Source organism: Colossoma macropomum, unplaced genomic scaffold, assembly GCF_904425465.1.
Source record: "Colossoma macropomum unplaced genomic scaffold, Colossoma_macropomum, whole genome shotgun sequence".
NCBI classification, from domain to species: domain Eukaryota; kingdom Metazoa; phylum Chordata; class Actinopteri; order Characiformes; family Serrasalmidae; genus Colossoma; species Colossoma macropomum.
This window is the reverse complement of record NW_023494800.1, coordinates 11,298,851-11,315,261: the sequence shown is the minus strand read 5'-3', so window position 1 is coordinate 11,315,261 and position 16,411 is coordinate 11,298,851. Positions and strand designations below refer to the sequence as shown.

Here is a 16,411-nt window from a genome sequence, read left to right as displayed (position 1 = left end):
CTAGTAAAGCAAAACAAGTTCACTGGAGTAAGAAGACAGTGTTAGCTCTATTTCCATGACTTGATAAGGTACTTAGCTTTGAGTTTCACTCTTTGAAATTTTAAAAACTAAGATCAAAACTTCAAACCATGTAAGCCCAAAAGGCCCACACTGACCTTGTCTCTGATGTTAGGATCAGCACCTTTAGATAGCAGCAGCTTGACTATTTCTGTGTGTTTATACTCCGTCGCCCAAATCATTGCTGTCCAGCCTCCATCATCCTGTAGACACAATTAAGAATAATTATGGCTGCCAACGGTACAACAAAGATTGTGATATAAAATGAAATGAAACAACATTTACCTGACAGTTAATATCTACAAGACCTGTAGACACCAAGTGCTCCACAATACTGAAATGCCCATTCTTAGCAGCAAGGTGGAGACATGTAGAGCCCTCTCCATCCTGAAAGGTTATAAAATTGAGAAAAAGAATGCAATGCTTTATACTCAAGTTTCATTACATTACTTTTTGCCAAACACTGACAACATTCATGTAGATGGAGGTAAAAACAATACTATTCAAAAAGGGCTCAGTGGGCTCAGTACTGTGTGCAGGGTTGCTGCATAACTTTTAAAATCTGCACAATTTAGACCTTTTTAAGACCTCAATATAGCAAAAAAATCAGTTTCCACAGCATGCACAAACTCAAATATGGCATGTAATATCTACTTTATTAAATCAATTTGTTGAAAAAGCATGAATATACGCTTTAAGACTGCATAATAATTCTTACTTTATCAGTTTTGCTATCCTCTAGCCCTTCATCAGTGGTCAGTTTCTGACCACAGGACCAGTGTTGGCTGGATAGTTTTGGTTGGTGGACTGCTCTGTTTAAATGACACATCCCTCCCCACTCCCTCGCCATCTGATACAGGTCCTTTAATAAGGAGTATCAGTTATTATTGAGCCTAATCCGATCTTTGTGTGTTCATAGATAATACAGCTGTACAATTTCTGCACAACTACTTTCCTTTTTAGTACGTCCAGAATCCGCTATGTCCTGATATTTGGCTTACTTTTTCAAAATGACAATTTTATAAGATTAATATTTACTTTTAATCCAGTTAATATGCCACAGTAAAAACTTTGATATATGCATAGAGCTTTACTCTGAAATTCTACCTCTATTGTTTTTGGACTACTTTTGTGAAGTAATCAATTTACAATGTCATGAACACACTATAATTTCACATAGCTCTGAAAAGCAGACAGTCGGTTCCAAACCAGAATGTTTCCACGATGGATTCTTTTTCAACCAGTTGCAACTCACAAAGAAAAAATGTGACTGGTGTGTGTTTGCTACATGGTTTTGGCAGAATGACACTCGTGACAAGCAGCAGAAAACAGACTAGAAAAGCCGCTTGCTCATATTTTATGTGCCTGTTAAACAAAACATTTTCCACCTCAAAGCAGCTCCAAGCTGTAGACATTTAGACCACTCTCTGTTACCTTCTGAAAACGCACCTCACTCCTGCAGGTTATCCATTTATGATGCCTCTTTTACAGTGGAATAAGCAAAAATTAAACAAAGGATCTGAACTGGATCAAGCTTATCCATTAATATATACCTGGGCATCCCTACATTTAACCCCTCTATGGTAAAAAGAAGACACTGAGTCATTTTACGACCATAAACTTTCTAAATCTATTTTAAGACTTTTTATGGATCTGCAGGAACCCCGTGTGTCTATTTTAACTGACTGGTTGGTGAGGCTCTGGTGAAGGACCTTGTGAGAAACAATGGCTCCAGCTCTCAGTAGGTAGCGCACTGTGTCCAGATGGTTATTCTCACAGGCCTCCATCAAGGGTGTGCGCTGGTCCTCATCACACATGTCCAGATTAGCACCAGCCTAAAAAGCAAACAATATTGTGAATAACCTTGGCAGCTCACACCTCCACTGGGTTAGTGTTAACACACAATAGCTGAGAAAAAAACAGCTTTAGTGAGGCATTGGTGCTCACCTGGACCAACATATGGCAGACCTCCTGATGCCCAGCCTCAGCTGCTACATGGAGGGGTGTGCGCTTACTCTGGTTCTCCATCTTAAAGTTGGGATCGATTCCATCCACTAGAGAAACAGAGAGACAGCAATTAGTGAGGAGAGCGCGAAAGGTTTGATTAGATAAATGACTCTGTTAGAGAAAGAATCTTACCTAGCATTAGTAAGACCTTCTGCAGCTCTCCCTGCTTGGCAGAGATGTACAGCTGTTTTGGATGAAAGCGAAGTTTCTTGGGCCTTAGAGAGAAAAACAAAAATGAATGAATACATTTTTGTTTAATAGTTTGAGTTCATTTGTCAATGATTTTAATAATTATTACAGCAGTGAGGGTTAATATTAAGTTATTTATAATAAACAGTGTAGACAAACACTATAAAATGCCTTCTAGTGCCTAGTTTAAGATGTTTTATTCAATATTTCAAGTTTTTTGGGAACTTCAGAAGTATCATTTTCTAAAGTAATAATATATTTACAGTAAGTTTTTGACAAGTTGTTTTGTAACATTACAAATACGAGGCATTCTGAAAGATAATTAAATTAAAAATTTCTGTTCTCAGTGTTACACAGCTTTCTGCGTCATTATGTAATGATCTACAGCTCTGTTTATCATTATGGACACATCAAAAATTCCGCCTCCCCCGCCCCCCTTACAGTTTCCTACAAATTAGTTGAAACCTATAAAGCTGTACAGTATTAACATCATAATAGAATCATTTACTATATGTATACACAACAGAATTAGTTCTACGTTGATTAAAACAGTGACTCCAAACTTCTGAATGGACATTCCAACCCTTTCAATGAAAACGCACCTCACCGCTGCAGAGCAGTGTACACTCTCATACATGTATGTGAGGTAGTTTTTTTCCTTACTTCTCTGCATCCAGGGCCAGCAGGACTGTTTCCAGAGTCTCTTTAGGGGGTCCTCCTGGGGGTCCAGCCCCCACTCCTGTTCCTGACCTGCTGGTGCCTGGGGCATCCACAGCTTCTGCAGGTCTGTGTAAGGTGCTGTCTGCTCTATTCTCTCCAGGCACAGAGAGGCGAGATGGCCTAAATAATTAACATTAACAAAAAATAAACGCAGATATTTTCATTATGTAACAAGACACATAATAACTTCTGCATACACAGCTGGCAGAGATGAACCCTGACAAAGATATGTGCTATCTTTGATAGAAGGCTCTACTTTTTTCCTAAGTCACATCATACCACTCTCTCTGTTCTGGCTCATCTGATGGCAAATCTCCCCATGTGAAGTCAAGTACTCAATAAATCTGAGTAGAATCTGAATATATGTCCAAACTAGAGATGAGCGTTCAGACTTTGACATAATTTGGACAAGTATACACAAGAGGTCATGAATGGACATCCAGCTAATGTGCTGTACAAAAGCAGCTGTATACATACCCTCCAGTGGTGGTGTCTGCCCTGCCCTCCACAGTGCCTGGCGTGCTGGGGCCCTGGCTCGGGGGTACGGTGGAGGTTGTGTCGGCCTTGGCGATAGTGACCTCCTTGGCCTTGCTGACCTCTTCTCCACAGTGTGGACAGAAGCTCTGTCCCTTCACTACTGATGCACATGATCGATGAAACCGGTGTGAGATGTTAACCTCTGGCTGGCACTCCATGAAGGTCCCCTAGAGCAAAGGTGAAAGTTTTGTAATATTTTTTAATCGACAAGAGACCAAAATTATCATGTCTTTTATTGCACTGGCATCCCTTTTGTGGGGAGGCTGAGCACTTACCGCCCTGCAGAAGTAGCCGCAGCCTGGACAGCATTGGTGTTTGATCATTCCTGTGCGATGATCTTCACACAGCACCAGCAGTTGCACCAAGTTCGATGGCCTCATCATCTCATGCTTCAGCACTGCACCCTGACACCGGCTCAGCTACACGGAAGAAGAAAATTGAAAGTTTTCCAGTTTATGCAGTGCAAACAGAAAGACTTCCTTTCATATTTGCGACACATAATCTACACATTTACCAATTCACACTAGGGCAATATGGCAATATCGACTGTTGTGGTGACAAACTGCATCAAATTATGTTAGAATGCACTTTTCAGAACACATTATGGATTCTGCCATTATTTAAAGAACGCAGGCCAACTGCATGTTTTATTACAAAGAGAGCATAATTTGTAAAGATGCACCAAAATTTCATAAAATTCTGACCGGAAAAAAATCTGCTAGCATGCAAACAACATCTGCAGCCTCAGTTTCTGAAATGGCCAAAAAAATTTACAAACAACTGCGACAAAAAAACTAAAAAAAACTAAATATCGTGAAGCATACGGTGTATCGTTAAAATGTGAAAATTAAGTACCGGGATGTTATTTTTTTTAACATATTGCCATTCCCTATTTCACACCCACATATGGACCTCAAAGTACTTAATGCAATAAATTAAGATATGTATGTTGAATGATCACAATAACGAGTTAAAGATCTAATAACCAGTTTCAAAATACATAAAATAATATGAAACAGGCTTAGTAATGTTCAATTTAGAGCATGTTTTGTCATGCTGTAGTCTGATTTTACAAAATAAACATGTCATATTTGACCTGAATTCCATCATAATGATAATGTGTTGGTTCAAGCTGAGTTAAATCTCACACCATAAAATCTTATATATATATATATATATATATATATATATATATATATATATATATATATATATATATATATATATATATATATATATATAAATAAAATAATACAAGCAGAATATTATGGAAATGGACCTTTTGTTTGTACCATAGGTTCTCACCTGTCCATCCACACTCTCTGTGGCCATGCACTTCCTGTCAGCCAAGGTGAGGATCTCTCTGCTCTTGGGTGTCTCCATACGGCAGCTACAAAGGGGAAGCTCCTGCACCATGTCTGAAGCAGCACTCTCTACTGTGTCCGACACTCCTGCACAACACAAACCAAAGGTCTCAGTTAGAAAATCTGTGCCAGTTTAATACAAAAGGTGAGCACATAATTACTTTAAGAAAATGCAAGATTCACAGACTGTTTGTGCTTAAGTGACATTCCAACACTGCCTTCAACGTCTAACAGTTGACACTACAGGAAGAGGAGAAAGTGTCCAAGTTAGAATAAACAATTTTTTGATAATTTTTAGCAAAGATATTTCTGAGGAGATTAGATATAAATGATGCCTTTGCATATGGAAGGGGGAAGTCAATGTAACATAAATGGAAAAAAAACAGTTTGACACTGGAGTTCACATAAATGATTCAAAGAGAGAAATAAGAGATACAAGAGAATGGAAACTGGGACCACTAACAATTATGCAAGACCTGTCAGACCAACGAAACTGTCAATATCAGATACTTGAAGTTTTCAGTACTTAAGGCTTTTGTCTTTGAGAGAGAGGAAGAAATCAATCCACTCTTGTGTCAGATCTGAAAAAAGTTTTTCTGTCCATCCTTCCTCTGTGCCAGTTTAATATAAAGGTGAGTACATAATTACTTGAAGAAAATGTTAGATTCACAGACCGTTTGTGCTTAAGCCACATTCCAACACTGCCTTCAACGTCTAACAGTTGACACTAGAGGAAGAGAAGGTGTCCAAGTTAGAATCCAGCTGATAACATCTGCATTGTGACTGTAGCTGGGAGAGCTATCGGCACCACTGCAGCATAAGAGAAAGCATGATGCCTCAGCCTTTCTGATCTCTTTCACAGAAAAGAAAAAGAAGAGAGCGAGGGCGACGCCTTGCAGAAATGCTTCCCTGCTCCTGTTCATCAGATGTTTGTACAGGCAGTGGCACTTTCAAGACCCTCAAGCAGACATGCAGGACCCCTGGATCAGCTAAAACCCCTGGACACCAGGTGTTCTTTATCTAAGAGGCCTTTTCAAATGTTTCGGTAGTGACCGTTACGGTAGGGACAATTTTAGCAAATTTTAAGCATGACTCAAACACACAAGCCAGTACATGAGTAGCAAGCACAGCTTTTAACTGCTGTCCACACATAAAACTAAAATATTTTTATTAAAACTAAAAAAAAGTTTCCTTAATTGCAGAAAATGTGTGTTTCGGTAGTGACAATTCTTAAGGTAACACATTGATTTTCAGACTTTGGGACACATTTACATCAAAACAATGGGATCTAACTGCTGATGTGGCCATGAGGGACAGGGATGTAGTCTCAGTTCATGCTCTAAAATGCAGGGATGCGGCTAAAATTAGCTCTGCCTAGGAACTAAAACTGTGTTTCGGTAGTGACATGAAAACTTGGGACAGCATTTTTTGAAGAGAGCTTTAATTAAAAAAAATAAATTAAAAAATAAATCTAAGCTTCAACAAAAATCAAAGATATTTAAAACAATAATTGGAAAAAAACAAAGAAATCTAAGTATTATTTTCACAATTTCAAATTTAAGGGTTAGATTTGGGACAGCCACCTCCCAATAGAAAATACCCTATAAAGGATGATTTTGTATATGTTTAGATTATTAATCTCAATTAATGTCTTGGGTTGAAATAGGTCATAATATAATCATTATACAAGCCAAAGGGTTAAGTCATTCACTCTACACTGCTGCTCTAATATCAGACACTGCTTATAACACTACATTCCGTCTAGTCACTCTAACACTTTACATTTGTAATGAAATTCAATATGTTCTGTCATCAAGCCTGGAAACTCATAACGTGAGAACAAAAGAAATTTGATTAATCGCGCAGCCCTAATGCAAAGAAAAAAAGAAGCAAACTCCAACATTCTCCTAGAGGAAGTGAGAGAACAGTATGGCCCCTAGGTTCCTTCCACCTCACAACTCACTGTTTGAGAAGCGGCGTAAACACATAACCAGTTCTGTTCCGATGTTCTGTCCCAGTGATCCTATTTTTCCTCACAGGAACCGAGGAGATGGTCAAGGCCTTTTCCACCATTACGATGTGTTTGGCAGCAACAGGCCCTTACATTTTGTCATATGAAAGTGTGGTGTTATTAATGAATCTACTTTTTGACAGCTTTCAATTCCCCTCAGTTTGCCCATTAGAAGTGGCAATGGTTTCATAGGCTGTGGACAGTGTGTACATGTTCAAATGAAGGGATAGATGGCTTTAGGAAGACTGCTAAGCTGTTATTAAGCAGCCTAATATTGAGCAATGTCTGTCCCACTGGATTCTGGGAGCTACTGCTTTAGCTTACACAAGCAAAGGCCTGCATCCAACAGCTGGCTGGCACATGCATTCTCCCTGGTTCAGATACAAGATGTCATCATTTTCCCAGTTCCTACATAGAAGATTTGTACAGCAGCAAGCTGAGCTACTGCTCATACTTTAAGAGTCAGGAATGTGAGAGTTTATATCACCAGATGCCCCTCCAACAATAATGTGAAGCAAAGAGCTTTGCCCCTTTTTAATGACTATGAGATGCTGCATCCACTGTTAAACACAGAGGTGACAGCCCTTCATCAACACATACAGCTTCTACAACTAATTGATTAGTGGGAACAGCGAACAGTGGATCCTATTTATAGCAGCAAAGCCACGGCAAACGAACAAACTTATTACAGATGTTGCTGCCATATCTAAACTGGTGCCACCTACGCTGAATGTGGACCATGGAACGGTTAGGCACGTGGAGTCAGTTCCTCAGTCAATTAGGAACACTGTCTATTCTTAGCCAGCCCACTGAGCAGCTTGACAAATGCATGGCACAGGAGCATGAGAGCGGGACATGACCATCTAAAGAAAAAGAAGCGTAGAGAATGAACTGCATAGCTATATAAGCCATTAGTTCCTGAAAACTGTTAGCAAGAAACACCACAGGAAACCAAGTTCTATAAATATGTAATACTCTGTAAAAGTGTTTGATTTGAATGGTTCTGGTGACAGACTGGGTTTTACTTTTGAACTCTCTGGTGGTGACAATTTTCATGAAAGAGAAGTCCTATTTTAACAGAAATACTTTTTTTAAAACTTCATGCTGGTGTCAGTTACACAAACCAAAGTATCACTATTACAAAAATGGCAGAACTAATCGAAAGAAAAGAACAGAGTTCAATTTGAGAGTACTCCAACTCTGACAAAAACAAGTGCACTGTCATGGATGATAACACTTGCAGGAAGCCTAACAGGGAGGAAGTCCATGAACTTAAAAGTGCATCGGAAAAGCTGATACAAAGAAGATCATATTTCAAGTGAATAAAAGCTAAGATTTCGACAGTTCAAACCAAGACAACAGCACAATGTGTTGCTCCCAAAATTGAAGACAAAATGTAGCAAACCTTGCCTAAATGTGATTTCAACCACTCAACATCTGTTGATACACCTGAACATCACAAGCATGATTAATACTTTGCTAAAGAACTTGGACTAGAAGTGTTTTTGGAGCTAAAGACGTTTCACTAACAGTGTATGGAAAATCTACACACAGGTCAAATGTTCAGTCTATAAAACTATAAAAACTAAAAACAGGTTAATACTGGCATCTGCATTTTTAGGAATTGGTATAAATTTACAAAAATCATTGTTTCCCTTGAAATCACAGTCATTGATGAATTTTGAGACAGAGAGCAATCCTTAGCTCAATACTGAAGGAAGGTATGTATTGTTTTTCTTTTTACAGTACTATGCAAAAGTCACTGAAGAGACCACTCTTCATTTCTTTAATTTCCAGTCAAAATGGCCAGATGTTTCTGAGGAGATTAGCTATAAAATGATTCACTTGCATATGGAAGGGGGAAGTCAATGTAACATAAGTGGAAAAAACAGTTTAACACTGGAGTTCAAATAAATGATTCAAAGAGAGAAATAAGAGAAACAAGAGAATAGAAACTGGGACTACTAACAATTTAACAAGACCTGTCAGACCAACGAAACTGTCAAAACCAGATACTTAAAGTTTTCAGTACTTCAGGCTTTCATCTTTGAGAGAGAGGAAGAAATCAATCCACTCGTGTCAGATCTGAAAAATATCTACAGGTGTTTCTGTTCATCCTTCCACTGTGAGAGGAAAACTCAACGCTATGGGTCTGAAAGGATGTGAAGCTGTCAAGAAGCCTCACTGAGAAACGCAAATAGACAAAAAGAAGAAAGTTTGCAAATCAAACAAAGAAGCTGCTGGTGTTCTCAGAACAATGAACTGACCACCCCAGAGTCCAGACCTCAACATCACTGAATGTGTTTGGGATTACTTGGATCTTCTAGGACTGAACTTTGGAGGGGTAGTAAAATTTCCCTGCAGGTTTCTGCTGAAACGAATGGAAGCTGTAATAAAGGCAAAAGATGCACTAATAAAATATTTGATATTACAGTTCTTAAGGCTTCTGTGTAATTTTCTGTTAAATACGTTTGCTGCTTTTTCCCAGAATGCAAAAAATAAATAACTTGTAATTGACTGCCATTTTGACCAGAAACTGAATCAAAGAACAGCAGTTGCTGACTTTTGCAGAGTACTGTACACTGATAACCTCATCAGGTTAAAGCAATGTATTGCGCAGAACTGGCATATGTTTAAAAGCTGAATTACCATGAACTACGAACGACCCACAGGGAACAGTTTGTAAGCATGGTCTGGACTTAGGCCATGATTTCACATCAAAGTTAAGATTCATAAATGACTACAATTCACTAGATTATAGTGTATGACAGATTCAAGGTCAAATCTATAAACCCAAAGTCACATCTATACACACCCACTGACATGCAGCACTCAGCTGCTGGTCAAATTCAAGCTTGTGTTTGCCACCAGGGGGCACCCTTCCTACAGAGACCACTACAGCGATGACTCATCTTGGCCAGCATGGCAACAGTTTCAACTCAATCTACCAGGCCTACCAAGGCCTTTCTTTCACCATTTCTTGAACGAAAACTCTGCACAATCGAAAATACCAAAAGACCTTTTCAAAAAATGTCCCAGATATACAGATTATGTGTCAAACAGAATGACCATTCTTCACTTCTGAATGGAACAAAACAATAATCAAGAATGTTATCAAGTAATTAAGTGCTCAAATATGACTATTCTGAAGTAAGGAAAAAAGTGGCTTGAGTCTGTGTCAAGATCATGGTCTGTACACTCACCTGTGCTCTGGGTATTCAGCAGAGCGTCCTGAGCTTTCAGGTTGAGTGCTTCTATTGGAACTTCTGTGTACTCTTTTCCTTCAGCAGGGACAGGGGCTTGGGCAGGGCTTCGAGTCTCTGAGCGAGTCTGGACATCCATACCTGAGGGGATCATCACAGAAAGAATTCAACACTACAACTGTACACCACTGTCCTAACAGAGCTCAGGGGAAGTACTGCATAACATATTTGAGATCTTTCAAATGCTGAAAGGTAACAGTTTAACAGTATAATGAGGCAAAGTTGGCTCAATGATCTCAACTGGTATCTTCACATATACTGCAGATATTACTCTACCAGAAATACCCTCCGACTTTGACTTCAACTTCTTCTTGCGTTTCCTGGTGGGCCGAAGCCAAGCGCTGTCTCCCTTGGTCTTCTTTTTCAACTTCTTCTTTAAGCTGGACTCCGAACTCTGTAGATAAGTAGATAAAACTACTTTAACACATTCCACATAAACAAAGACTTACTCTGTCTCAACTCAAAGAGGCCTAGTCCTCAACTAAAATCCATTTGAACAATAAAAAAATCAGGTATGAACTACTTTATAGCTCATGGATATGTCAATCTAAGTTTAAGAGACTCTATCATAATGTTTCAGATCAGACCTGGTAAGTTCTAAAGAAAGAATAATTTTGCAATTCCTTTGATGTGCTGCTCCTCGATCAAGGAGCTCAAGGCTGTAACTGGTGTTAATCACATTCTAGTATGTTTGTCATACTAGAACAAGAATTTATAGCTCCCAACTATTTTCATCATTTCTGTGAGCTGTAATTACGGCAATATAATTAAAGAGTATAAGGTACAGTACGATGCACAAGTCAGAGACTAATCCTAATTTATTCATTTGCAGTCATTTTCCAGCATCAGGAAAAATATAACGGAGAAAACTACACAGAAGCTCCAACAACTAAACATATTTTTTTTCAGTATTTAGTGCATCAACTCTTTGCCTTTATTAAAGTCCACATTCTTTTTAGGAGACTTGCTTTCAGTTTTTCAAAGAAATCTGCAGGGATATTTTTCAACACCTCCAAAGTTCAGTCTTAGAAGTTGGTTGCACTTTCTGCTTCTCATGATACAACTAATTCCCAATATTCAATGATGTTAAGGTCTGGACTCCTTTCAGACCCATAGCTACACATCCTTTCAGACCCATAGTATTGAGCAGTCTTCTCACAGATCGACAGAAACATCTGTCGATTTTTGTTAGATATGAAGCAAGAGTGGAGATTGTTTTTCTCCTTTTTCTCAAAAATGAAAGCTTTAAGCTCTGTTTATCTGATGGTGACTGTTCTGGTGGTCTACCAGGTCTTGCACGGTTTCTAATAGTCCCATATTCTCTGAAGCTTTTTATATTTTATTAATAATATTTTAATTTTATTAAGTATTTTTTAATACTTTCCCCTTCCTTATATGAGCAGATTATCTATATAATAACGTAGTACTCAGTTGCTGTTTTGACTGGAAATTAAATAAATAAAGGTTGGTCTCCAACTTTGTAGCAATACTGTATATAATTCATTACATCTTTAAAAAGATAAATAGATAAAGTGCACTTGAATCTGGAGTTACTCAATGTAATGCAAAGATGGTTCTCTTTTCTTTTTTTTATCATTATGGCAAAACAGGACAGAAGCCTCTGCAAGAAGGCTTTTAGATACAAGGATGTTTTATGATCTCACCAAGTCTGATTCATTTCCCTCTTCTCCACCTTCCTCTTCTGCAGACTCTTCAGACTCTTGCTCCTCTCCAAGCTGCATCATACACAAGCAACTGACAGCTTGAAATGTACTTTTAAAATGTTTGATGTATTTTGTCTAACGTTTTGTTTTGGGCATGTTTAACCAATAACCTTCCTTATGGTAACTGTTTCCAGTTCCCAACAACTGTCAGAACCCCCTCAATCATACAGCACCAAACAATCTGGGAGTGTAACGGCAAACATGTGCCTTGGGGAAATAGTATGAATGCACTTGGAGGAGTGCAATTTTGTGTATGTGAACAGATACCTACTGCAAATTTACAGGAGACAGGGAATTATATTCCCAAAAATAAAGGTGCCAAAACGGTTCTTTAGAGCAAAGCCATACACTCTTGAAAATTATGGTTCTTCAAGGGTTCTTAATTAAAGAAAATTGTTCTATATAGAACCATAAACACTTAAAGAACCCTTCGAATGATTAAGGGTTCTTTGCACCACGAAAACGTTCCTCAGATTGAAGGAGAATGTGCTGTAGATGGTTCTATGAAGAGCCTTTTGAAAAGTGTTCTATATCACACCAAAAAGGGTTCTTCTATAGTTCTATAGTACAACAGAAGATCCCTTTTTGGTGCTACATAGAATCTTTTTCAAAAAAGGTTCTATACTGAACCATATAAAACACATTCTCCATCAATCTGAAAAACCCTTTCACGAGGCAAAGAACGCTTTAATCATAGAAAGGGTTCTTTAAGTCTTCCTGGTTCTATACAGAACCATTTTTCTTTACTGAAAACCCCTTGAAGAACCATCTTTAAGTGTGTAGTATTACTCTTGGTCTCTTATGGTTCTCTAAAAAAATCTAGCTGAACCCAACTGAAAGATTATCTAGGGAACCCACATTGGTTCTTCTATGTTACTGCGCCACAGAACCCTTTACATCTCCTTAAGAGTGTAAATTATTTTTCCCCCACCTAGACATGACATTTCAGCAGGCTGGCAAGCAAATGAAATCTCAAAACCTGTGGGACTGAAGGTATTCTGCTGCCCTCCTTAGGTGCTGTGACCCTCTCTTCCACAGCCAGCTCTTCTTCATCCTCAGAATCCTCCTCCGACTCCTCTTCCTCAGAATCGTTCTCTACTCGCTCCCCGTTTACCTGTGTGGTGTCTTGTGGCTGCTGTAGAGCAACATAAGGCACAAAGGTCAATGTCTTAGTCTTACAGCCATCAGCCATTCCTAATAGGCTTCTGTTTCTGAGCTATTAGCTATTAGGGAAGGCAACGATTGACAAAACAATGCAGAAGAAAGGAAAAAACCCTGGCAGAGATAAAGACTTCACACAATCTCTTTACTGTTTCCAATCCTGATATATGGCAAAAATGTCATTTAAATATACAGTACTGTGCAAACTTCATAGACCACACTTCATTTATTTCCAGTCAAAAGTATCAAGTACAAGTAAAAGCAGAAAACATTTATTTATATTTAACAGAATATTACATAGAAGCCGCCCTGCGATGGACTGGCGACCTGTCCAGGGTGTTTCCTGCCTTCCGCCCAATGACAGCTGGGATAGGCTCCAGCACCCACCGCGACCCAGAAGGATAAGCGGTTTAGATGATGTATGTATGTATGTACATAGAAGCCTTTTCAGCTACAACTCTGTTTCCCAAAAAGTTGGGACGCAGTGCAAAATGTGCACCATATGAAAAGTTGGAACTGAGAAAGTTTACTGCTTTTTGAAAAACATTTGCCCATTTTGAATTCAATGCCAACAACACGTTCCAAAAAAGTTGGGACAGGAGCAGCAAAAGGCTGGCAAAGTTGTGTAAAGCTAAAAAAAAAACACCTGGTGGTTAATTGACAACAGGTCAGTAACATGATTAGGTATAAAAAGTGCATCCCAGAGAGGTTGAGTCTTTCAGAAGTAAAAAAGGGGAGGGGTTCACCACTCCGTGAAAGACTGCGTGGGCAAATAGTGCAACAACTCAAGAATAACATTTCTCAACATAAAATAGCAAAGAACTTGGTGATTTTATCATCTACGGTACATAATATCATTAAAAGAGTCAAAGAATCCTGAGAAATCTCTGTATACAAGGGACAGGGCCAAAAACTATATTGGCTAGCTGTGATCTTTGGGCTCTCAGGCGGCTCTGCATTAAAAACAGACACAATTTTGTAGTGGAAATCACTGCATGGGCTCTGGAAGACTTCTTAAAACCAGTGTCTGTGAACACATTTCGTCACTGCATCCACAAATGCAAGTTAAAACTCTACCATGCAAAGAAGAAACGATACAAAGACAGGAGCCAAAAACACTACTGCCTTCTCTGGGCTCAGACTCATTAAATATGAACTGAGGTGAAGTAGAAAAGTGTCCTGTGGTCCAACGAATCAAAATGTGAAATTATTTTTGGAAATCATGGACTGTCCACCTGGCTTTTTATCAGTGCACAGTCCAAAAGCCAGCATCCATGAGGATAGGAGGGTGCATTAGTGCACATGGCATGGGTGACGTGTACATCTGTGAAGGCGCCATTAACGCTGAACAAAATATACAGGCTTTGGCAATGTATGCTGCCATCCAGATGATGTCTTTTTCTGGGAAGGCTTTGCTTATTTCAGTCAGACAATGTCAAACCACATTCTGCATGTATTACAACAGCATGGGTCTATAGTAAAAGAGTCCAGGTACTGCTTGCAGTCTAGGTCTGTCACCCATTGAAAACATTTGGCACATTATGAAATGAAAAATATGAGAAAGGAGACCCTGAACTGCTGAGCAGCTGAAACCCTATTTCAAGCAAGAGCAGTAAAAACATTTCACTTTCAAAACTACAGCAGTTGGTCTCCTCAGCTCCCAAACACTTTTAGTTAGTTTTAGTTAGTTTTTCTTTTTGTTAAAAGAAGAGGTGATGAAACACAGTAGTAAACATGACCCTGTTCCAACTTTTTTGGAATGTGTTGTTGGCATCAAAATCAAAATGGGCATATATCTTTCAAAAAACAATACATTTCTCAGTTTCAGTATTTGAAATATTGGTTTCAAACTATTTTCAATTAAATACAGAGTTTACATGGTTTGTATATCATTGCATTCTATTTTTATTTACCTTCTGCACAGCGTTCCAACTTTTTAGAAATTAGGTTGTAAATATCAATATGTTGATATAATATAATCAGTTTTTATTGTGTCCATCCTTTGCCTTTATCACAGCTTCTACTCTTTTTGCGACACCTCTATTCAATTTTTCAAAGATCTACAGGGATATTTCTCCACACCTCCAAATTTCAGTCTGAGAAGTTGGTTGGATTTTCGCTTTTCAAGATCCAAGTAACGCCATATACATTTGTTCATGTTGAAGTCTGAACTTCTGAGAACACCAGCAATCTGTTTTGTCCATTCTCTTTTCTCAATAACAGCTTCCTGACAGCTACACGTCCTTTCAGACCCATAAATGTTGATTAGTCTTCTTAAAGTGGATTGATGCACAAAAGCATCAGTGGATTTTTTTTTTTTATCTGAAAAAAATGTGGATCTCTCAAAAAAGATCAAAGTCTTAAGTACCATTCTGATGGGCTACCTGGTCTTACACAGTTATTTAGAGTCCTAATTTCTTAATATTTTTGAATAATTTTTACTCCAGTTTAGGAAACTCATGATTTTCACATACTTTTCTTTGACATTCCCTTTTCTTTATGCAAGTGGATTATGTTATACCTACTCTCCTCAGAAATATCTGCTGAAACATGAATAACTTGTACTTAATGGCCATTTTGACCAGAAATTAAATATTCATCTCTGACTTTTGCACAATAAGGTATACTTTTAAAAAATAAATAAATAGACAAACACCCAAGATCTTTAAGGTTGGATCTGCCCATAGACTTGGTTTAGCACTCTAACCTGAGGACTAGGTGGAGATTTGGAGATATTCTTGAACATCTCCAGTACTGTGCGCTGCTTCAGGACTTTGGTTTTCTTCTTGGGAATGAGACTATACGTTCCCATCTTTCGCTTCTTCTTCCTCAACACGGACGCTACTGAGTAAACAAAGGTCTGCAGTGAAATATCAATACAACATCAAATGCAAACATAGCAATATAAGAGAGAAGTGGTTTAGAGTTGCTTCATTGCCCTTTTAAACATCATGGAATGCACTGAAATGCAAGAACATCTGGCCTAATTGCCAGCCTGTGTGGTTTTTTTTTTGCAAAGTAGTCCAAATTGCTTGGCCTGTTAATACTAAACCAACATTAAGACAGAAAGCACGACATACTGAAGAGGGACAAGCAGGGTTAGAGAGTGTAACCTGTGTGTGGCTTGGCTGGTGTGGCGATCGCTGCCGGTGTGGCATCAGTTTGGCTCTGAGGTAGCTGTTTTTGAGCAGGAGGAGTCTGCAGAGGCAGCCCAGTATCGGCTCCACTCACGCTCTTATCTTTCACCACACTTGGCTCTTTTGTTTCCCTGTTTAAAAGCTACAGGAAGAAAAATAAATACAGTTTAAATATGATGGCTGGAGTTTCTATCTATTTCACAGCACAAATGTGATAATTCTTAAATGGGACCACCCTTTG

General features: G+C 38.6%; 1 protein-coding gene across 10 annotated transcripts in view; it reads right to left on the bottom strand.

Annotated features, from left to right (window-relative positions):
• ehmt1b (euchromatic histone-lysine N-methyltransferase 1b) overlaps window positions 1-16,411 on the bottom strand; it is a 43,689-nt gene that overhangs the window by 6,704 nt on the left and 20,574 nt on the right. For 7 of the 10 annotated variants that reach the window (XM_036587562.1, XM_036587561.1, XM_036587553.1 and 4 more), the window contains 15 exons: window positions 16,147-16,312; window positions 15,741-15,877; window positions 12,852-13,007; window positions 11,813-11,884; window positions 10,425-10,542; window positions 10,089-10,229; window positions 4,816-4,961; window positions 3,786-3,929; window positions 3,451-3,677; window positions 2,917-3,093; window positions 2,197-2,279; window positions 2,005-2,111; window positions 1,770-1,892; window positions 343-444; window positions 156-260 (listed from right to left, as the gene is read on the bottom strand). In XM_036587562.1, the coding sequence (XP_036443455.1) occupies window positions 156-260; window positions 343-444; window positions 1,770-1,892; window positions 2,005-2,111; window positions 2,197-2,279; window positions 2,917-3,093; window positions 3,451-3,677; window positions 3,786-3,929; window positions 4,816-4,961; window positions 10,089-10,229; window positions 10,425-10,542; window positions 11,813-11,884; window positions 12,852-13,007; window positions 15,741-15,877; window positions 16,147-16,312 (2,004 nt within the window). The remainder of the gene's footprint in view (window positions 1-155; window positions 261-342; window positions 445-1,769; window positions 1,893-2,004; window positions 2,112-2,196; window positions 2,280-2,916; window positions 3,094-3,450; window positions 3,678-3,785; window positions 3,930-4,815; window positions 4,962-10,088; window positions 10,230-10,424; window positions 10,543-11,812; window positions 11,885-12,851; window positions 13,008-15,740; window positions 15,878-16,146; window positions 16,313-16,411) is intronic. The other 3 variants (XM_036587555.1, XM_036587554.1, XM_036587557.1) reach the window with 3 other exon arrangements.